The sequence below is a fragment of the Muscardinus avellanarius genome (genome assembly GCF_963383645.1).
Source record: "Muscardinus avellanarius genome assembly, chromosome: 12".
NCBI classification, from domain to species: domain Eukaryota; kingdom Metazoa; phylum Chordata; class Mammalia; order Rodentia; family Gliridae; genus Muscardinus; species Muscardinus avellanarius.
The window spans coordinates 15,128,925-15,152,107 of record NC_137798.1 but is presented as its reverse complement, the minus strand read 5'-3'; the positions used below and the strand labels follow the sequence as shown (position 1 = coordinate 15,152,107).

Genomic DNA, 23,183 nt, shown 5'->3' with positions numbered 1-23,183 from the left:
GGTCACAGAGTAACGTTAGCGACGAGATCCTACCACAGCAGAAGGAATAAAATCACAAAGTGTTAGCAATGAGATCCAGCACAGCAGAAAGAATAAGACCACAAAGTGTTAGCAATGAGATCCTACCACAGCAGGTTTTCTCAAGCTCTAATAAATTAACAGTCTATGTTACTTTGTCGCATATGGCTTGAGCTGGCCTTAAGCTCATATACTCTAAGAAGTCTCATTTCATGCACAAAACCTGATGCATGCCCGCCTCTCTCAATAGAACTACCATTTTTTCCATTGCCAACAAATAATAATTCAACAAAGTTAAACTACAGGAAAATGCAGGTTAGCAAGCTTTGGGTTGCTGCTTCCGAGTAATAATATAAAGCCACCAAACTTAAAAATGAAGACACCGTCATCTTGAGAACTTCATCTTAGTATCAACACCAAAACATTGTAGAAAGCACCCACACGTCTTAGTTTTCTAATGTAAATCATGAATTCAGTACTTAGGGCCGAAAGGTAACTGCCCCAGCTCTATTTCAAGGCTTGCCGTGTGTCGCCCGTTAGCGCAGCCGTATCTGTGCCATTTACCTTCCCTTTCACAAGGCTGTGGCTGAAGGTGCTCCTGCTGTCGTTTGCGATGCCTTGAGTTTTCAATATTTACCATACGTTGCTTTTTATCAGGTCGACTGAAAGTAGTAAACACATTTTTTCATTTACGTTAGAGTTCAGTGTATTCAAATTAAAAACACTATTAATGTTTTTCTCCATTAATCTTAATTAATATGAACACTCTGAAAAAAGATGTTACTAGAGGGTTGCCCAAACCCTGAGGAGGGAGGTCAGTGAGTGACAGCTTGCACCCCATGGGGTGAAGAACACACGTAACCACAGTGGGAGTGGGGAGGTACTCAATGGACGGCAAGAGACGGGAGGTGGCAATAAAATAATGAGGTGTGCCCATTAGTTAGTTCTCCTCCTTCCCAGAAAAGCAGATCCACCACTGGCTCTACCCCTCAGCAGAAACGTGTCTACCCTTTACAAAGCCTCACCTTTTCCCCTTGCGGCAAAAGCTCACCATGTCTACACTGCTCCCCTCGGCCTGCGGCCACACCTCAAGTTAGTGTGTGCCATCCAAGTTTCCAGTCAGCTTTCTGTTTAAGCAGTTGGCACCTTTAAGTGTCTCTTTAACAGGGCTCTGCGTGAGCCTACCCCGAGGCTGGAGACCCCGGAGTATGCTAACCCTCCCGGTGCAGACCCCGGCGTCTGGGCGAGGGGGCCGCATGAGCGCCCACAATCCCTCGAGCACACTGTCAGCATCTCCAGGACCTCTGGCCCACAGCTACCACGACCCCAGAAACACAGCAGCTATGAGCACTTCCTACTCCTCCGCCAGAACGGTGACTGCCGCGCTGTGTACCTGGCTTAAGATGCCCCTCCTATCCCACACTCCCTCCTCCCGCCCCTGCCCCTGGCTGGCCAGGCCTGGCTGTATGTACAGACCCCTTCTTTCTAACTTCACACCTACCAATTCTCCAGGCTGCCCCCAGTCACCTAAAAGGCAGTAAAACCCTACCCACTTAGCAATTCTTCACAAGTTCTCCAACGGCTGCAAGACAAGCACTTTGCATAAGATGGGGCTAGGATCTCTTTCCACCCCCCGCACTAACTTGTCAGCTTCCTTAAACATCATAGCTCCAAGACTTTGCACACGGCCTTCCTTTCAGTGAGAGGCCTTCTGTGTGTAGCTAATTCTCATTTCTTCATGAAAAGCTAGTTTAAAATAAGTTTATCTCAAAGGCTGCCTCCCTCGAGACCGAGGGCTTCCACACGTCCCAGGTCACCCTGCGCCCCAGGGCGGCACTGCGATTTTCTTGTGAGCCCCTTCACAGCGAGAACCTCGTGCTTCCTCAAGGCTGGCTCCAACACTGGCTCATTACAGCACGAGACAGTGATGACTGAAGACACCAGAATCTCTCATTATTTTATAGACACATCACGTTTATTCATAAGAACAGAGATATGAGTATCTCCAAGGTAAAAAGCTAACATCTGAATATTAGGAGAGCTTGTGTTACAGAAATAAAAGCCAATAATGAGCAACAAGATATTAGGAAACACACATATTACTAATAGGAATTTCTGGCTTGCTGAGTATGCCCCTGATCACGCCACTACCCTTATCAATAATTCTGCACTACGTATTATATAATAATTAAGTTGGCATACGGAATGGACAAATGAAAACAGGTGGGAACTAGAACTGTAAATCTGTGTTTACTCCTAGTGAGTAAATAAAAGATTATCTTTTCATATAAACTATTCAGAAAAGAACCGAAATTGGTCAAAATAGGATTTATATATCCTAATAGATTTTCTACAATATAAATAAAACCATCTGCTCATCAAAGTGATTGTGTTAAAAGCCGGACGTGGTGGTGCACGCTTGTAATACCCACGCTTGGGAGGCTGAGACTGGAGGATCACACAGGTTCGAAGCCAGCCTCAGCTGGCTCTCAGCAACTTAGTGAGACCCTGTTTCCAAATAAAATATAAAATAGGGCTGGGAGTGTAGCCCGGAGGTAGAAAAGCCCCTGGGTTCCACCCCCAGGACCACAAAAAGGAAAAAAGAGGATGATTACATTATAACGAATTTTCAATTATAAATACCTAATTTTAAAACTCTTTCAACTTATTCTACATTTTTGGTAACAATAAAAGGTGTCTCTCACAAACAGTAACCTTCCAAGAAACTGGTCCAATGATAAAAATCTACCCATATATAACTTGTTAGAAACTATTATAATAACATGGCTTGATATAAACCGACCTGGGTCCGTAGGGGTGGGGGAGAGTGTGGGCGAGGACGTGTCTGTATATAAACCCATCCAGCTTCTCAAACGCTCCATCATGATCTCCTTGGTACTCCTTCATGTCCTTAAGATAATCCTTAACGTCATTAACGAAGTCCGTGAAGCACTTCTGGCCGTGGGCAAAGACGCCATTTAGGAAGAACTTACTGATGAACTGATCCAGCTCCTTCCAGTGGTTAAAAGCACGCAGCTCTTGCAGTAAGTATGTCTGGACCAACCATCTAAACTCATCTATCCTCACAGGCGCCACCTGGTCCACGGGGTTCGGGGACGCTGCGCCTGTGCACTCCGGCACACCAGCACACGCCTTTCTGCAAGGAGGCCCCTCCCTGCAGTCCTGCTCGGCTCTGTGCTTCTCGGAGTCCGGGTTCCTCCTGGGTTCTTGGGAATGGACTGGCTTCCCCTGCCTCCCGTCCCTTGGCCTGCCAGGGCCTCTGTGGCCGTGCCTTCCGGCAGGTGCCTGATAACGTGGATATGCATCGTCGTTAAAAGCCGTCCTCGGGTTTCCAGCTGCTCCCTCTCTCGGAGCACCGAACTTTTTGTTGCTCTTTTCATCAAAGATATTCTTGGTGGTGTCTTTAAAATGTCGGAAAGTGGACTTGACGGAATCGGAGAACTTTTTCAGGTTTTCCTTGACAGCCTCCTTAGCCTGCTTGATTTTCTCCTTGTGGTGCCTCACAAACTCCTTGGTGGAGTTCTTCATGGCGTCGAAGGTCTCCTTCACCGTCCCCAGGAGCGTCTCCTTCGGCTTGGCCCTGGCCCTGCGGCCCCCGCTGCCGCCCCTCCTCCCTCCGTCAGTCTCTTGTGCTCCCTTCTGATCTTTCGTCTCAACGTACAGTCTCTCCCACAGATCAGAGCGCTGCTGCTCGAAGGTGAGCTTCTGCTCCAGCTCGGCCAGTCTTTCCCGCAGGGCGGCGACCTGCTTGTCCTGGGGCTCAGGGCCGCGCCGCGCCTGGGCGGCCCTCAGCCGCTGCAGCTCGGAGCTCAGGGCGCTGGCCCGCAGCCTCTCGCGCTCCAGCGCGTCCTTCAGCGCCGCGGCCTCCGCGTGCAGGGCCTCCCTCTGGCCGAGGCAGGCGCTGGCCTTCTGCCTTTCCTGCTCGAGGTGCTGCCGCAGCTCCGTGCTCTCTGCGCCAGGCTCGGTGCTCCTCCCTCGGTCTTCCAACACTCGGATCTGTTCTCTCAGCTCTCCTAACTCCTCCTGTAACATCCACAGCGATTTCTCTTCCTTCTCCAGGGATACTCGTAAATTCTCGTTTTCTGCAACAAGATCCTTCTTCTGAGTTTCAAAGGACATCTTCTTTGCATCAGTAACAGTCCAACATCTTGCAAGGTTTTCTTTCAATAACTAAAAAAAAAAAAAGTGCTTTAAAAGATTAATTTGGAAGCTGTGCGTGGTGGTGTGTACAGGAGGCTGACACAAGACAATCCAGGTTCGCAGACAGCCTCAGCTACTTACTGAGGCCCTCAGCAACTCAGTGAGACCCTGTTTCCAAATGAAGAATAAAAACTAGGGCTGGAGGTATAGCTTGGAGGTAGAATGCCCCTGGGTTCCATCCCCAGTACCGCAAAAAAAAGAATGAATTTAGAACTTTATGCCCCGCTGGGCATGGCAGCCCACGCTTGTAATCCCCGCGCTTGGGAGGCTGAGACAGGAAGATCGCACAGGTTCAAAGCCAGCCTCAGCTACTTAGTAAGGCTCTCGGCAACTTAGTGAGACCCTGTTTCCAAATAAAGTATAAAATAGGTCTGGGAGTGTAGCCCAGAAGTAGAAAGCCCCTGGGTTCCACCCCAGTACCACCAAAAAAAAAAAAAAAAAAAAAAAGATATAATGGCACATAAACTTTCAGTTATTTCCATAGGCACTGTCCCCTACATATTTAAGTAGAATAAAACTGGAAGTATCATATGCAAGAGAAAATGTGCTGTGAAGTCAGGCGTGAAGGCACATGCCTGTGAGCCCAGGACTTGGGAAGCTGAGACGGGAGGGTGGCAGATTTGAGGCCAGCCTCAGCTACTTAGTGAGAGCCTGTTTCAAAATAAAGAATAAATCGGGCTGAGGGTGTATCTCAGAGGTGGAATACCTGGGTTCAAACCCAGCACCACCCCCAAAAAAAGTACCGTAGGCCTATCAATTTAAGAATAACATGAAAGAACTGAAAGACAAGGAAAAGTTATTAGAACTTGTCTTTTCACTAATCCGACTTCATAAAGCCGGCTGGAGGTGGGGCGGCTGAGAGCAAAACTGCTAAGTTCAAGGCCACCCTCAGCAATTTAGCAAGACTCACAGGAACCTAGCAGGACCCTAGTTCTAAACAAAAATAAAACAGGGCTGGGGTGTGGCTCAGTGGCAAGGCACCCGCGTCCAGTCCCCACAAGTGTAGTGGTAGACAGCTTGTCTACCACATTAGGGTCCTGGGTCTGAGTCCAAGCACTCAGAGACAAAGAAAGTACTTCTGATTAGTATTTCCCCTTGTAATAATTTCTTACTAGCTTCTAGGCCAACTTATGCTCTAAGAAATTTTTTTTGTGTGTGTGGTACTGGGGTTCCTGGAAGCCCTTCTACCTCCGGGCTACACTCCCAAACCTATTTTTTATACATATATTTTTGAAACAGGGTCTCTTACACCAGTGCGGCTGGCTTTGAATCTGCGCGATCCTCCTGTCTCCACCTCCCAAGCAAGGGGATTGCAAGTGTGCAGCACCACGCCCAGTCTTAAGAAATTTAAGTAGGTCTAAAGGCTTGTTTCTTTCTTTTTGTTTTTTTGTTTTTGGTGGTACTGTGGATGGAACCTAGAGGCCTTCTACCTCTTGGCTACACTCCCAGACCTATTTTATATTTTATTTGGAAACGGAGACTCTTAAACTTCAAACCTGCAGGATCCTCCTGTCTCCGCCTCCCAAGTGTGGGGATTACAAGCGTGCGCCATCACGCCTGGCTTAAAGGCTTGTTTCTTTTGTTTCTTGAAGGAGAGAAACTGTCTCTTCTAAAAAGTTAAAGTCTATCTACAATTTTTTTTGGTAGTACTGGAGATTAAACTGAGGGGCATTCTACCTCTGAGCTACACCCTCAGCCCTATTTTTTATTCTTTTTTTTTTTTTTGCGGGTCTGGGGATGGAACCCAGAGGCATTCAACCTCTGAGCTACACCCCCTGCCCTATTTGTTATTCTTTATTTTGAAACCAGGTCTCACTGAGTTGCAGAGGGCCTCACTAAGTAGCTGAGGCTGTCTGTGAACCGTGATACTCTGGTCTCAGCCTCCGAATGCTGGAATTACAAGCATGCGTCACCACGCCCGGCTTTTTTTTTTTTTTTTTTTGAAACAGGGTCTCACTGAGTTGCAAAGAGCCTCATTAAATAGTGAGGCTGTCCGCAAACTGCGGATCCTCCCCGGTCTCTGGTCTCTGCCTCCTGAACGCTGAGATTAAACCGTGTGCCACCACAACTGGCTCAATTTTATCTTTTGAAACAGGGTCTAAGTTGATGCAGGTCTTGCTAATTTTGCCCAGGCTGGCCTCAATACAGTTCATTTTTTGAAGCGAGAAGTTAGGTGTAGATATAATTTTATTTATTTAAAGCCAGGCATGGAGGTGCACACTTGTAACCCCAGCCTTTGAGGAGGATCTGAGGGTTCCAGGACTGCTCAACAAGTAGTGAGACTCATCAACCTAGCAAGACCATTCAAAAATAAGCCAGGCGTGGTGGCACATGCTTATAATCCCAGTACTTGAGAGGCTGAGACATTAAGATCGCGGTTCGTGGACAGCCTCAAGCTACTTAGTGAGGCCCTCTGCAATCAGGGAGACCCTGTTTCAAAATAAAGAATAAAGAATAGGGCTAAGGGTATAGCTCAGAGGTAGAATGCCCCTGGGTTTAATATACAAGAACCAAAAAGAATTAAAGATTAAAAAATAGGGCTAGGGGTATAGCTCATAGGTACACTATCCCTGGGATCAATCACCAATACCCTCCCCCACACACACACACACACACATGCGCACACGCGGCCCTTCAGAACCCTTCCCCAACTATAACATGAAGTTAACGCTTGGTCCACAGGAGCATAAGTGAGGCACGAGGCATGCTAGGATAACGCCTGGGATGGAGAAGGAACCTTGTAAGTAATTATCCACAGTTAACCTTCATACTTTTATCTAAAGGTCTAAAGTACTAACTAGTAACCATTTTTAATATTTGCTAGTGGTACACACCTTAGAATCCGTAAAAGAGTCTTGTTCCAGTTGGCATTGAGAAAGATAAGCCTTCAGATCATTCAATTCATCTTCATGTATCTTTCTGACTAACTGTTGATGATTCTGAAACTGAATTGTACCTACAAAGAAAAACTGTTATTAGAAGTAACATCATGATTACTGACATTTTAAGATATATTTCATCTACATATAATCTAACTACTTAATCTGGAAAAGATCATTTTTTCAAAGTATCCACATTTTAGAGTTCTCTAAAAATCCTGATTATATAAATAAAAAATCACAACATCATTCATCAAATGATAGTAGATATAAATTGTAATACAAGTCAACCCAAAGAGGTTAATTTTTTTTTAATTTACTTAAAGCACATGCAGAATTTTTCTGCACATGCGTTCTACCTCCGAGCTCCACCCACAGCCCTATTTTTTATTTTTTGAAACAGGGTCTCACTAAGTTGCAGAGGACCTCACTAAGTAGCTGAGGCTGGCCTCAAACCTATGACCCTTTTTCTCAGGCTCCCAAGTACTGGGATTACAAGCATGCACCACCACACCTGGCTTGACACAGGAACGTTTAAGCAACTCACCATCCTTTTGATTAAAACAAGCCAGCTCACATTACTCTCACAAGGGGAAAAAAAAATCATGTTCTTACTACACTGAAGGCACTCAGCTTTATTGTTCTTCCCACAGCCAACATGGAGAAATGAAAATGTCTGCCTCTTTTGAACATTTCTTTCAATTCTGGTATTTTTTATTTTGAAACAGGGCTTTGCTAACTTGGTAAGGGTCTTGCAAAATTACTGAAGCTGGACCTTAACCTGCAATCTTCCTGTCTCACTCTCCCAAATACTGGGTTCCCAGGCATGAACCACCACACCCAGCATGACCTTTTTGTGTGTGCCTGACTGGGGTTAGAACCAGGGGTTCCACCTCTAAGCCTTTGAAACAGGGTCTCACTAGGTTGCTGTAGAGAGTCACGACTGGATGAAGTTGTTCTCAAACCTGTAATCCTTCCAAGAACTGGGGTTACAGATGTGCACCGCCATGCCTGGCTAATACCTTTTTTTTTTTTTTTTGCGGGTTTGGGGACAGAACCCAGGGTTATCTGACCTGCGAGCTACACGCCCTGCCCTATATTTTATTCTTTATTTTATTTTGAAACAGGGTTTTACTAAGTTGCAGAGGGCTGTCCGCGAACCACGATCCTCCGGTCTCAGCCTCCCAAATGCACATTTCTTCTTAAAGTATACTTAAAAAAAAAATCCAAGAGGAAAGAATAGAAGGTGCAGTCTCAAATACTTCTCTCTGTGAGACTGCTAAATGGAAATACTCTAAGCTCTGGCTTTCCCGCTTTCTAATGGTGCCATAACAGCTACAACCTGTTTTTTTATCTTTGTAATAATAAACTCATTTAAATCTTCAGCAAGAATTCAGACTAGTGAGTATGTATCCTTGAGTCTGGACAAGAAGCCGCAGTTTTACTGGACTAGTTTCCGGGAGCCTAACAGAGGTCCCGGGAACCGACCCCCCACAACCGTTCAAACCTTTACAGTCCCTACTGGTTTATGTATTTATTTATGTGCTGTACCGGGGATGGGACCCAGGAGCACTGTACCTCTGAGCTACACCCCAGCCCTATTTTTTTTCTCAGTTTTTTTTTTTTTTTTTTTTTTTTTTACTTTTTCAAACAGGGTCTACTAAGTAGCTGAGGCTATCTGTGAACCACAATCCTCCTGTCTCGGCCTCCCAAATGCTGAATTACAAGCGTGCGCCACCACACCTGGCTGTTTTATTCTTTTTGTTTTGTGGGGGGGGCTTTTGGTGCTACTGGGGATTAAATTCAAGGGTATTCTACCTCTGTGCTAGACCCCAACCTTATTTCATGTTATTTTGTAAAGGGTTTATTTATTTAGGTTACTGAGGAGTCTGGCTTCACTGCTGGGACTGGTCTTGACTTTGCAATCAGCCTTTCTCAGTCTCCGAAGAACTTGGATTATAAAGGTGTGTGCCTCCATGTTGGGCCTTTATTCTTGTTCTGAGCGGAAATCAGGCTACGCTGCCCAGGCTGGCCTGGCACTCCTGGGCTCACACACAGGTTTTGAAGACTGGGCCTCCAGTGCATGTGGCTGCACCTGGCCCACGTTCCTGACTAGCACTGAGTAAGTGGAGGCGCAGCCGCGGTTGGCCAGCTTTAAGGCCGGCACTGAGGACAGTTCCTAGGACGGCTCCCTCCTAGCGCGCACTCTACAGAGGCTCTCAGTCAGCTGTAGCGTCTTCAATACTTGCCATACAAGTGTCCAAACCCCACGCTAAGGGCAACGAGCAGCGCGAGCGCGACGCACTTGGGGAGCGCGCCCCTGGGGCGGCGTTCCCCGGGCTTCTGGGGAGGGTCTTCTTGCGCCGCGGGTGGCTGGTCCTCGCATTCCGAGGCAGACACGGTCTTCTTTCTGGTGCGGCGGCGGCGAGCGGCAGGACTGGGCGCAGGGCTGGTTTCATCGCTACTGGATTCATCATCACTAGGTTGAGATGAAAATACTATTTTAAAAAGAAAAATGTTGGTATTAGGTATTAACATTTTTCGGAAAGCTTTCCAAGTAAACACAACTTAGAATGGTCAGGCCATCCCTACATGCATTTCTACATGCGGACAGCACAACACAATTTTCAATTCATCAACATGAAGCGAAAACAAGGCCTCAAGCTGGGTCCACAGGCAAGTGTCAAGCAGCACTTTGTGCTTCGAGAGGCCCTGTGCCTTCAACCCCTTTGTATTAAGAATCACTTGTGTGCGTATGGAACTGGGGGTGGAGCCCAGGGGCACTCTACCCACGAGCTGCACTCCGACCCTATTGTTTATTAGTTTTAAAACAAGGTCTCACTACGTTGCCGAGGGCCTCACTCAGTAGCTGAGGCTGGCCACGAACCGCAACCCTCCTGGGATTATAGGCGTGCCCCCACGCCCGGCTTAACCGGCTTAACAGTCACTCATCCTCATAGCCCATTAATGTCACTGCTATCAGAAACAGACACGTAGTGCTTCTGGAAAGGAAAACTCCCCTCTTCATTCAGTTTCAAATACAACAATTTATGTGCAATTGCAAAGTTAAGCACATAAGCCAACACTGAGACTCCAAGCCCAGCAACCCGGCTGTGTTCAGGGCGTGTGGCTCCTGTGCTCCTCCCACCCTGCGAGCCCACAGTCAGGACGCAGCGTGCTCGTGTAACACAAGCGTGCAGGTCACCTGAGTCTCCCTGCAGCGCCGCCTTTGAGGAGGGTATGGATTTGACCTAGCAAATATGTCAGCATGAGGAAGCGACACACAGCTAGCCCTGGTGTTAAGGACTTCTCCTTTACTAAAACAGTAAGCACATGGGGGGAAATTGCACACACAAAATCAAATCTCCAGCCAGAAAACATTCCCTGCAAACATCACTTCCTACTATCCTTCCATATTTCAACACACTATCTGGTGACGGGATAATCACCAAGGTCCTCCACAGGGCAGCGGGAGGAAATCACTGACAGGCTGCGCGTGGATGCAAACCTAACAGAGCTCCCCCGCAGCAGCACTCATGCTCTAGAGAGCAGGCGCTGTGAGGTCAGGTGGCCTCCCACAGGCGTCTGGGCTCAGTTCACCTTCTCCTACGCACCAAGGCACAAGCCGCTACTGAGCACGGCCATGCCCAGTGTCTAGTGAGACAGATACCGCGGAGAGATCTCTGGAGCTGGCCCTTCTGCCCATCAGGCTCATCTGGTTATGCTCTTTTTTTCTTATTTTTTTTGAGGCACTGGGGATGGAACCCGGGGCATCCTATCTTCCAGCTACACCCCCAGCTCTATTTTTTCTTGTTTAATTTGAAACAGTAAGGTGCAGAGGGCCTCACTGAGGCTGGCCTTGAACCACGACCCTCCTGTCTCAGCCTCCCAAATACTGAGATTACAAGTGTGTGCCACCCATGCCTGGCTCATCTGGTTATGTTTTTTAGATTATTAATTTTAATACAATTATATATTCATATTGTGTGGTTTTGTTTTGTTTTTGGTGGTACTGGGGTTTCTGGAAACCCTTCTACCTCAGGGCTATACTCCCAGACCTATTTTCTATTTTATTTGGAAACAGGGTCTCACTAAGTTGCTGAGAGCCTCCCTAAGTAGCTGAGGCTGGCTTCCAACCTGTGCGACCCTCCAGTCTCAGCCTCCCAAGTGCGGGGATTACAAGCGTGCACCACCACACCCGGCCCTGCCTTCACCATATTCTAACAAACCAGCCTAGCCCATTTTCAGGTCTTTAGCTGATACTTCCATCTTTTTAATATAATAGCTGAAATACTGAGACTTGTAAAAACATTTATGAATAACTTGGTCCACCATCCAAGCATGCAATGCGAAGGCATGCGGTAAGTGTAGCCGGCTATTGGTGAGATCTACTCTCCACGCCTGGTTAGAGCGGCTCAATGACTAGCTTCCTCAGCTCTAGAAGGCCGGAACATCACAGCACCTCGGGAGGCCGCCTGGCGTTCCGGAGGCTCAGCCCAGCCCCATATGCACTCAGGAATCTTCCACAACTTCTCCCACCACCTTGCTTTTGGGAATAAACAGGAAAAAGACATATAGAGCTTTAATATAAGAAGTAAAGAAGAAATAGTTGAAAATGTTTTATCTGTAATGAATCAAATAATGACGCTTTTTAAGAACCATATGTACAACACTTCTCTGTAGCTAGCTGCGAACTTCACCTTCTAGGGACAAGAGGCCATAGGAAGTTAGCATTGTCCTTAAATAAAGACCAGATTACTATCAAAATCTAATTTAGAAGGAAAACAAGTTAAAATCCTAAGAAAGGAAAAGAATAAACAAATTAACTAAAAATATTTCATATAATTAAAAAAAAACACAAGAAAAACTAAGGTAAGGGAAAGGAAACAGAAAGTCAACAGCCAGTGCTGCAGTTAGGCACGGCACTGACAGCAGCCATGCGGCAGGACACCCCAAGCTCACCGCGCTGAGGTCACCGCCTGCCCACAGGCCGCAAGCAGCCTGCTTCCTGGAAGCTCACTGCGATGTCCACCCAAGGACAGAGCTGGCTGAAGATCCTATCCCAGAAAGCCTGACACATGCGCGGCTGCATGGTATTTTCTGTACAACTCAAAAATTCATCTTTGTTTATTTTTGTCACATTTTGTACATTGAAATAATTCCCTTAGGAAATAACAATGGTTAAAATACACTTAATACGCCGGGCGTGGTGGCACACGCTTGTAATCCCCGCGATTGGGAGGCTGAGACAGGAGGATCGCAAGGGTTGGAAGCCAGCCTCAGCTACTTAGTGAGGCTCTCAGCAACTTAGTGAGACCCTGTTTCCAAATAAAATATGAAATGGGTCTGGGAGGATAGCCTGGAGGTAGAAACCCTCTAAGTTACAGCCCCAGTACCACACACACACAAAAAAAAAACTACACATAATAAACTATTCCTGTTAGCTAAGTCTGTAAAATTCCCAAGTCTAAGTTCAAAAAGAATAAAGTTTAAAACATTAGAATAATGGGTTGAGGTGTCCAGTGGGCAGCCTGTGTTTTGTCACATATGACCCAGGCCCTCAGCCTCACACCCACTGCAGCGCTGACTGCTCTGTCCATGCACGTCCGCAAAGCAGGCCTGAGGGGAGGAAACGAGGACTACACGAATGCAGATGAATCTTGTTCAAAGAAAACTAAATTTTAAGCCGGGCGTGGTGGGCACACTTGTCATCCCCGCGCTTGGGAGGCTGAGACAGGAGGATCACACAGGTTCGAAGCCAGCCTCAGCTACTTAGTGAGGCTCTCAGCAGCGTAGTGAGACCATTTCCAAATAAATTATAAAATAGGTCTGGGAGTACAGCCCTGAGGTAAAGGGCCCCTGGGTTCCACCCCCAGTACAAAACAAAACAAAACCCTAAATTTTGATTACCTTGTTGGATTTTAAAGCTAGTTATATGACATCTTCATAAGTAAATATACATCACCCTGCATTAACTGTATGATCTTGCAACCCTGGGTTCAACCAACAATGGATGGAAATGTTTAAAAAATACTGCATCTGTACTGAACACATGGAGACTTCTTTTCTTGTCAATCCCTATACAATGCAATGTAACAAGCGTTTGCATTATATTCAATATTACAAGTAATCCAGAGAGGAGAGTATGTGCATAGGTGATTTCCAACTCCATTTCCTACAGACTTGAGCATATCTGCAGGCCCAGAACCACTCCTCTGTGCACGCAAAGACCCTGAAGGACCAGGGATGCTGCTCTGACCTCTAACCACTAAGAACATCAGGGGGGTAGACAGCTGAGTAATGCTCTCAGACTCTACAGATACACTAAAAGTAAGTCCTCTTTAAAGGAGATGGCTGAGATCTCTACTTGACATCTTATAGGCTTAAACTAGAATGACCTATTTTTTTTATATTTTATTTTGAAACAGGGCCTCACTAAGTTGCTGAGAGCCTGACTAAGTAGCTGAGGCTGGCTTCAAACCTGCGTGATCCTCCTGTCTCAGCCTCCCAAGCGCGGGGATTACAAGCGTGCCCCACCACACCGGGCTTTACAGCCTTATTTTTTATTCTTTATTTTGAAACAGGGTCTCACTGAGTTGCAGAAGGCCTCACTAAGGAGCTGAGGCTGCCTGCGAACCTTCGATTCTCCTGTCTCAGTCTCCCAAATGCTGGGATTACAAGCGTGCCACCACGCCCAGCTCGCTAAAGTCTCCTGAACCCTGCGTCACAGAGAATAATAGTCACAAAGCTCTTACCAGTTTCTGGAGGACAGAATGTATACTGGCTGCTAGAAGAAGAGCCCATGTTAAAGCCTTCGGAATCCTGCCCTTCTTCAACAATGGACACTTCTGGATTCCCACTGTCTTCTACCTTAGGTGGCTCAAGGGTAACGATATCAGAGTCCTCGCTGGCAGTCCCAAAATACACATTGTCTACAGGTGATTTCTCTTCTTCTGCCTGAAGAATCAGGATTTTAGAAAAAATAAACCAAATAATTATTTAAGAGCTTCATATGCCCTACAGAGTCCATGTATAGTAAACCTAATATTACAGTATTGCAAGACGAAATGAATGACTCTCCCCCCACCCCCAGTACCGGGGACCAAACACCAAGCTGCGCCGCCACTTGTCTCGCGAATACGTGCGTATATATAAAAGGTCTAACTTTATTTCCTTATACAAGGCCACTAAGAACTCACTGTATCCTCTACCCACAGAATAGGTTCAGAGCGGCTCAAGGCAGACGATCCATGAACGTTCAGTGCACTTGCACTTAAAACACTGATTTACCCTGAGAATCGCTGTGGTCAACGAGAGACTGAATATTCACAACACTTAAACAAGCAAAATGTACTCTTTCCTGTGGTACTGGGGAGGCACCCAGGGGCCTTCTACCTCGGAGCAACACCCCAGCCTTGTTTTTTGTTCTTTATTTTGCAAAAAGTCTCACTGAGTTGCAGAGGGGGCCTCACTAAGGAGCTGAGGCTGTCCACCAACCGCGATCCTCCTGTCTCACCCTCCTGAATGCAAGTATCAAAAGCCAGCACTGCCCCACAGAGCTCAATTTTATTTTTTATTTTGAAACAGGGTCAGCTGGGCATGGTGGCGCATGCCTGTAATCCCAGTACTTGGAGGCTGAGACAGGAGGATCGCAGGTTCACAGTCAGGCTCAGAAAGTAGTACGGTTGGCTGCACCTTAGTGACACCCCGTTTCAAAATAAAAGAATAAAATCAGGCTGAGAATGTAGCTAAGAGCTAGAATGCTCTTGGTTCCATCCCCAATAACAAAAAAAAAATTTTAATGAAATTTAAAAATAGGGCGTGGTATGCCGGGCATGGTAGCGCACGCTTGTAATCCCAGCATTGCTTGTAATCCCAGCATTACTTGCAATCCCAGCATTCCGGAGGCTGAGACTAGAGGATCGCGGTTCGTGGACAGCCTCAGCTACTTAGTGAGGCCCTCTGCAACTCAGTGAGACCCGGTTTCAAAATAAAGAATAAAAATATGGCAGGGGGTGTAGCTCGGAGGCAGAATGACCCTAGGTTCCCTCCCCAGACCTGCAAAAGAAAAAAAAACTGACCAATCTGTGAATTCTAAAAATTCTCAATTATTTAAAATTTCAGTAGGACTAAAATGCATTAATAGAAATAGAGACTTCAGCCGGGCGTGGTGGTGCACACTTGTAATCCCCGCGCTTGGGAGGCGGAGACAGGAGGATCACGCAGGTTCAAAGCCAGCCTTGCTGGCTTAAGAGACCCTGTTTCCAAATAAAAATATAAAATAGGTCTGGGCCGGGCATAGTGGCACATGCTTGTAATCTCAGCATTCAGGAGGCTGAGATCGGAGGATCTCACAGTTCGCAGACAGCCTCAGCTACTTAGTGAGGCCCTCTGCAACTCAGTGAGACCCTATTTCAAAAATAAAGAATAAGCCGGGCGTGGTGGCGCACACCTGTAATTCCCATGCTTGGGAGGCTGAAACAGGAGGATCACACAGGTTCGAAGGCAGCCTCGGGTACTTAGTGAGACCCTGTTTCTAAATAAAGTATAAAATACGTCTGGGAGTATAGCCCGGAGGTAGAAAGCCTCTGGGTTCCACCCCCAGTACCACCCAAAAAAAAAAAAAAAAAAAAAAAAGGAATAAAAAATTGGGCAGGGGGTGTAGCTTGGAGGTCAAATGCCCCTGGGTTCCATCCCCAGACCCGCAAAAAAAAAAAAAAAAAAAAAAAAAAGAGACTTCAACTGGTATTCTCTAATAAAAATGCTTACATACATTCACAAAACAGTATGAATTTACCTCAGTGGCTGAACCAATTTCTTCCACAGCTGCGCGATCGGTTTCCCCCATTATCAATATGTCATTCTGGCTGTTTTCTGATATAAAGATTAACAAAATTATTTTCGCACTTATTGTTATCGTTCATGTCATACATATATGCAGTATAGATAAAATCTATTTTCAGTTAAAGCAGATTTAATGAAATGTCAGTTATAACAACCACTCTACTGTTGCTAACACAACTGTTTCAAATTATGAGGGGACAATTTTATACTTATTGGGGAAAAGGGTCTCACTACGTTGCTGAGAGCCTCACTAAGTACCTGCAGTTGGGTTCGAACCTGCACGATCTTCCTGCTCAGCTTCCAAAGCGCTAGGATTACAAGTGTGCGCCACCATGCCCGGTGTGAAGGAACAATTTTAACTATTGAGCTAAACTCATTTAGAACCTACTAAGAACTCAAATCTAAATAATCTGATTAAATAAAGGTTCTACATTGTAATGCCATCTCTGAGTCCAAGACATTTGTAAGAGCCTGTTAATATGAAAAAGATCCCCTGATACCTGGCTGCACATTTTCTGACTTCCTAAAAGTTCATTCAAATTGCTCGCTACAGGCTGGGTGTGGTGGTGCACACCTGTAACCCCAGTAGCTTTGGAGGCTGAGACTGGAGGCCTGCAGGGACCAGGATGGCCTCAGCAACTTAGGAGATTCTGAATCAAAACAAGAGAGCAAGAGGGCTGAAGCTTTCACCTGGAGATGTCCCCAGGTCCAACCCCAGTAATAAAAACAATCCTAACGATGCCACCATTCGAATGGCTGGGAACAAAAAAGTCAGAACTTTAAGCCAGTTGTGGTGGCACGCACTTGTAGTCCCAGCCTCTGGGAGGCTGGCAGTTCGAGGACAGCCTCAGCTACTTAGTGAGGGCCTCCACAGTTCAGTGAGACACTTTCAAAATAAAGAGTAGCCCTGTTTCCAAATAAATTATACAATAGGTCTGGGAGTGTAGCCCAGAGGTAGAAAGCCCCTGGGTTCCACCCCAGTACCACAAAAAAAAAGTCCAGAAAAACTAAATTAATAAAATCTTAATTTAAAAAAAATCAAAAAGAGTAAAAAATACAGCTGGGAGTGTAGCTTAGAGGTAGAATGCCTCTGGGTTCCATCCCCAGGATCACAAAAAAATAAATAAATAAATAAATAAATAAATAAATAAATAAATAAATAAATAAATAAGAAAAAAATAGGGCTGGGGGTGTGGCTTGGAGGTAGAATGTTCCTGAGTTCCATCCCCAGTACCACAAAAAATACCATTCATAGCTTTCAGACACTCGATGGGATCTGATCCACAATGATTTTCATCACCATCCAAATGAAAATAGTAATCAACATGTAAGCTTAAAAACTTAACTAAAAGCCGGGCGTGGTGGCGCATGCTTGTAATCCACAGGAGGATCGCACAGGTTCGAAGCCAGCCTCAGCTACTTAGTGAGGCTCTCAGCAACTTAGTGAGACCCTGTTTCCAAATAAAATATAAAAAATAGGTCTGGGAGTATAGCCTGGAGGTAGAAAGCCTCTGGGTTCCATTCCCAGTACCACCAAAAAAAAAAAACTTAACTAAAATCTGCCATATCTAACCTGGATACATTACTCTCCTCAGAGGGAAATGTTCTACTTCTTTACTTTTTTGTTTTTTGGTGATACTGAGAATGAAACCCAGGGGTATTCCTCCCTCCAAGCTATACACCAAGCCAAGCCCCTTTTTATTTTGAAAAAAGGTCTCACAAAGGTCCCATAAGTGGCAGAACACCTTGCTAAATTCCTGAAACTGGCATGAACCTGCAATCCTCCAGTCCCAGCCTCCTGAGTACTGGGATTGCAAGTGTGTTTCCATTTTAAAGCATTTGTGTGTGTGGTACCAACCCAGGGCGTTCTACCTCTGAGGTACACCCAGCTAAATTTTATTCTTTATATTGAAATAGGTCCTCAGTAAATTGCTGAGGCTGGCTTAGAATCTGGGATACTCTAGTCTCAGCCTCCCAAGTAATGGGATTACAGGCATGCACCACAACTTGTTTTTGTTTTGTTTTGTTCTTATGTTTTTGCGGGTCTGGGGATGGAACCCAGGGCATTCGACCTCCAAGCTACACCCCTGCCTGTTTCTTATTCTTTATTTTGAAACAGGGTCTCAATAAGTTGCAGAGGGCCTAAGTAGCTGAGGCTGTCCACGAACCACGATCCTCCAATCTCAGCCTCCTGAATGCTGGGATTACAAGCGTGTGCCACCACCATGCCCAGCTAGTTTTTTGTTTTTGTTTTTGTTTTCTGGTCCTGGAGGTAGAACCCAAGGGGGCTTCCTTAACTCTGGAATATTTTTTATATTTGGAAACAGGGCCTCACTAAGCAGCTGAGGCTGGCTTGGATCTCAGCCTCCCAAGCGCAGGGATTACAAGCGTGCCCACCATGCCTGGCCTACATCTTGGTTTTTTAACCCAACTTCAAAAATAACACCCAGGTTTGATGGCACATAACTATTCTCAACAAGTAGTGCGACTCTCACCTAGTGAGACCGTTTCAAAGTAAAAATAAAAATGGGACCAGCCAGGCATGGTGGCACACACTTGTAATCCCAGTACTTGGGAGACTGAGACAGGAGGATTGCGATTCAGACATCCTCGGCTACTTAGTGAGACCCTTTGCAACACAGTGAGACTCTGTTTCAAATAATAATAATAATAATAATAATAATAATAATAATAATAATAAAAAATAGGGCTGGGGATGTAGCTTAGAGGTAAAAATGCCCCTGGGTTCAATCTCCCTAGCACCACAAAAAAAAAATTTAAAAATTAAAAAGGGCCAGGGGTGAAACTCAGAGGTAGAACGCATCTGGTTTCAATCCCTTGTACTACAAAAAGGAAAAGACTACACAGCAAGTATCTGGGATGACTATTTCTCTGTATCAAAATAAAGTGCACGTCAAACTCCATAGGGAGTTTTCTACAACAGACAAAATAGAGTTCGTGGTGACAGAGCATTTTACTGAAGTCTAACTCAAGAACTCCACAGAACGTCTGCGACTGGAGACAAGTCAAACAAGTTGCTTCTGATGAGTAATTCTGGACATTATAGCCGCCCAATAATAATGGCAAGTAAATATAAACACAAGCGCCAAAGAGGTCCTACCAACCACGTGATACATGAAGGTTAACTTGATACTTCAAGACTACAGCGGTAATCGAACGCCCTGGCGCACGTGTGACGCCGGGTTCTGCGCGCCTTCCCTGGGCCACGCCGCTGTGTGCCTACTCCACGCTACTGCGAGCGCGGCATCAGACTTCCAGGAAGGCTGACTTCCTAGACGGCGAGGTTACACACACCTCTTATTTTAAAGCAAAACTTAACAACTTACCTCCCTGCTCGGTCTGCAGTACTTGTACCTCCTGCTCTTCTTGCTCTAAAGATGAACATTCTGGGGAGAGCTCAGAGGTGCCACTTGCTGTAACAGAACTCACCATCTCCACTTCAGACCCCTGTGGAAAAGTGAGTCAGTCATCTGCCTACAGGCTCCTTAAAGCTGATTTTATTCTATGTCCATATGCTTTAATTAATAAAAATCCTGCCTGGAGTGATGGGGCACGCTTATAATCCCAGCATTTGAGAGGCTGAGACAGGAGATCGCACAGGGTCAAAGCCAGCCTCAGCTACTTAGTGAGGCCCTTGGCAACTCAGTGAGACCCTGTTTCAAAAAAAAAAAAAAGAATTAAAAAAGGGCTGGGGGTGTAGTTTGGAGGTAGAGTGCCCCTGGGTTCCATCCCCAGTACCACAAATAAAGTTCAAGTCGGATGTACGCTTGTAATCTCAGCGTTTGGGAGGCTGAAACAGGAAGATCATGGTTTGCAGCCAGCCTCAGCTCAGTGAGGCCCTTTTTCAACTCAGTGAGACCTTGTTTCACAATAAATAAAAAAAATAGGGCTGGGAATGCTGCTCAGAGGTAGAATACCCCTGGGTTCCATCACTAATACTGCAAAAAAAATGACTACAAACCAGGCATGGTGGCACACCTGTAATCCCAGTATTTGGGAGGCAGGGACAGAGGATGAGAGGCTCAAAGACAGCCATCAAGATCCTGACTCAAGCCGGGTGCGGTGGGCACGCTTGTCATCCCCGCGCTGGGGAGGCTGAGACAGGAGGATCGCGCAGGTTCGAAGCCAGCCTCAGCTACTGAGTGAGGCTCTCGGCAACTTAGTGAGACCCTGTTTCCAAATAAAATAGAAAATAGATCTAGGAGTGTAGCCCAGAGGTAGAAAGCTCCTGGGTTCCACCCCCCCGGTACCCCCACACACACAAAGATCCTGTCTCAAAACTAAAAAAGGCTGGAGCTGCAGCTCAGAGGTAGAATGCCCCTGGGTTAAACGCCCAGTGACACACACACACACACACACACACACACACACACACACACACACAAATATTAATGAAGTGAGACTTCAAGAACCTAAAAACGAGAACATATAAATAATCCACTAAAATTGTAAACAAAACCAGGCATGGCTTTGAAAAAGGAAACTGAATATGCCGATTTTTATTTCATTGTTTCTGTTCATCAACATCTAACAGTTTCTCTGGTAAACCAGTGTGAGAACATAAACCAATGCACAAACTGGTCACGTATATTTATCTTACACATATTTCTATTATGAAGCATCATTTTCGTTTGTGCGGTAGTGGGGAATAAGCCCGGGGCATCGACCCTGGAGCTACACCCCGGCCCTATTTTGTGTATGTATTCTGAACAGGGTCTCACTAGGTTGCTGAGAGTCTCACTGCTTGCGGAGGCTGTCCTCGAACCTGTGATCCTCCTGTCTCAGCCTCCCAAGTCCTGGGATTAAGGGCGTGAAGCACATTTTGTAATCACAGTCTGACCAAGTCTTTTTCCTGTTCATGACTTAACACAATTGGAACAGATGTTTCCATCTTCCTGCTCCATTTTCCTTTGGACCATTCTGTTCAAAACCAGAGCTGGAGGCTGAGAGGTTCACTGCCAGCCTCAGCCAACTTAGCGAGGCCCCCATGAATTAGTGAGACTCCAATAAAAATAAAAAATATGACTAGGGGCGTAGTTAGTGGTAGAATGCCACAGGGTTCAAACTCCAGCACTAAAAAAACAAAAAAATCTTTCCAGGTTGGATTTTTCTTTTTTCATGTTTATGGTGCTGGGGAATGAAGCCGAGGGCCTGCCAGGGGCTAAATAGGCATTTTACCACTGAGCTACATGCCCAACCCAGCTTGGATATTTTTCTAATTGCATAATCTTGGCCAAATTCCTTGAACTTTCTAAATTTCCACTACTTAACTACAGAATGAGAATTATAACAATCTACACCACTGAGTATTTTTTTTAATAACTAAGAATGTAGGTGAAGCCCAACAAAAAGCTGGTCATGGTAGCACACGCTCGGTACCTGGGAGGCAGAGACAGGAGGATAACAGGTCCAAGGACAACCTCAACAATACTAAGACGATCAACTTATGGACAACCTGCGATCAACTTATGGACAACCTGCGTCAAAAATAAAAACAAAAAGCCCTGCGTGGTGGCGCACACTTGTAATCCCCGCGCTCAGGAGGCGGAGACAGGAGGATCGCGCAGGTTCGAAGCCAGCCGCACTGGCTTCAGAGACCTTGTTTCCAAATTTAAAAAGTATAAAATAGGTCTGGGAGTGTAGCCCAGTGAAGGGTTTCCAGGAACCCCAGTACCACCAAAAATAAAAAATAAAAATAAATAAAAACAAAAGGCAGGGCCGGGAGTGGAGCTCAGAGTCAGAATGCCCCTGGGTTCAAGTCCCAGGACCAAAAAACCAGGCACAGGCCTGATCTACGTGCAACGCAGGAGAAACTGGCTTCAGCTTGGATGCAGGAAGCCGCTGGCCGTCCGAGAAGGGCTTGCAGCACAGCTCACACTGTAAGGTTATAAACTGCCTCTTAAAAAGTACTAAATGGCGTACCTCATGATTGATGACAGTCCAGCCACAGGATGAATCGCTGTCACTGGAATTATCAGACATTTTCCAGGTCTACAAATACAAGAACATAATGACTTGGGGGATGCATTTTTAAAATTCCATGGGAAGATCTTGCTGCCTCCCAGATGAGACCGAAACGACCCACGCAGATTTACAATCAGGACAGGATAGGGCTTGGCAAGGTGGCGCACGCCTGTAATCCTAGCGCTTGGGAGGCTGAGACAGGAGGATCGAGGCCAGCGAAGACCTTCAGCAACTTAGTGAGAGCCTATAGAGCCGGGCGTGGTGGGCACGCTTGTAATCCCCGCGCTTGGGAGGCTGAAACAGGAGGATCGCACGGGTTCGAAGGCAGCCTCAGCTACTGAGTGAGGCTCTCAACAGCTCAGTGAGACCCTATTTCCAAATAAAGTATAAAATAAGGCTGGCAGTATAGCTTGGAGGTAAAGACCCCTGGGATCCACCCCAGTACCACCAAAAAAAAAAAAAAACTCGAGCAGAGAGGACCAGGATCGATGATCTTTTTGGTTTTTGTGCGGTCCTGTTGCAGTGCTAGGGATGGAACCCAGGGGCATTTGACCTCTGAGCTACCCCCAGCCCCATCTTTTATTCTTTATTTTGAAACAGTCTCACTAACTTGCAGAGGGCCTAAGAAGCTGAGGCTGGCCAAGAACCCCCTCCTGTCTTGGCCTCCCAAGTCCTGGAATTATAAGAGTGTGCCCCAGGCCCAGCTTAAACAGTTTTTATTAAAGTTAACTGTAGTATTGCCACATCTGAATTAAAACAGGGGGGGAAGAGATGAGAGGCTGATGCCCGACCTGAGGTCACTGGCAATGACCTAGACCCAAGTCCTCCTCTACCCGGGTTCCTACCCCCTTTCCATCTGAGACCCACTTGAACCTTGAAGTCCCTCTGCCGGGGCAAATGGTGCTCTTCCGGAATTGCTTAACACATCTAAATCAGGCCTGCCCCTGCGCAGGAACTGTGGACACGAGATCCGAGTAGACGGCCGCTGTCCTAAGAGAAATCTACTGCCGCCACTGGAGCCAAGGCTCAAAGGAGCACGGACAAAACTGAGATCGAGTCAGGCGCGGATTCTGAAAGCTCTTCTACAGCAAAGGCAAGGACGCAGAGGTTAGCTGCTGTGAATACTCACACCTTGAACAGAAGGATGTCCTGACTTCTAATCTACGCCAGAACACTTCCTAAACAATTACATCAAGTCTCTGCCTGTTTGACTTCCATTGGTGAGGGGTCCAGGAA

At 46.2% G+C, this 23,183-nt stretch overlaps 1 protein-coding gene across 1 annotated transcript; it reads right to left on the bottom strand.

The window, feature by feature from the left end:
• Positions 1-490: 490 nt before the first annotated feature.
• On the bottom strand, positions 491-21,965 carry CCPG1 (cell cycle progression 1; the record flags this gene model as incomplete). The annotated part of the gene is made up of 8 exons (XM_080707043.1): positions 491-680; positions 2,822-4,209; positions 7,074-7,195; positions 9,368-9,616; positions 11,581-11,664; positions 13,874-14,071; positions 19,310-19,430; positions 21,906-21,965. 8 exons carry the CDS (start codon positions 21,963-21,965, stop codon positions 491-493), a joined length of 2,412 nt encoding a protein of 803 aa, XP_080563169.1.
• Between the last annotated feature and the right edge of the window lie 1,218 nt (positions 21,966-23,183).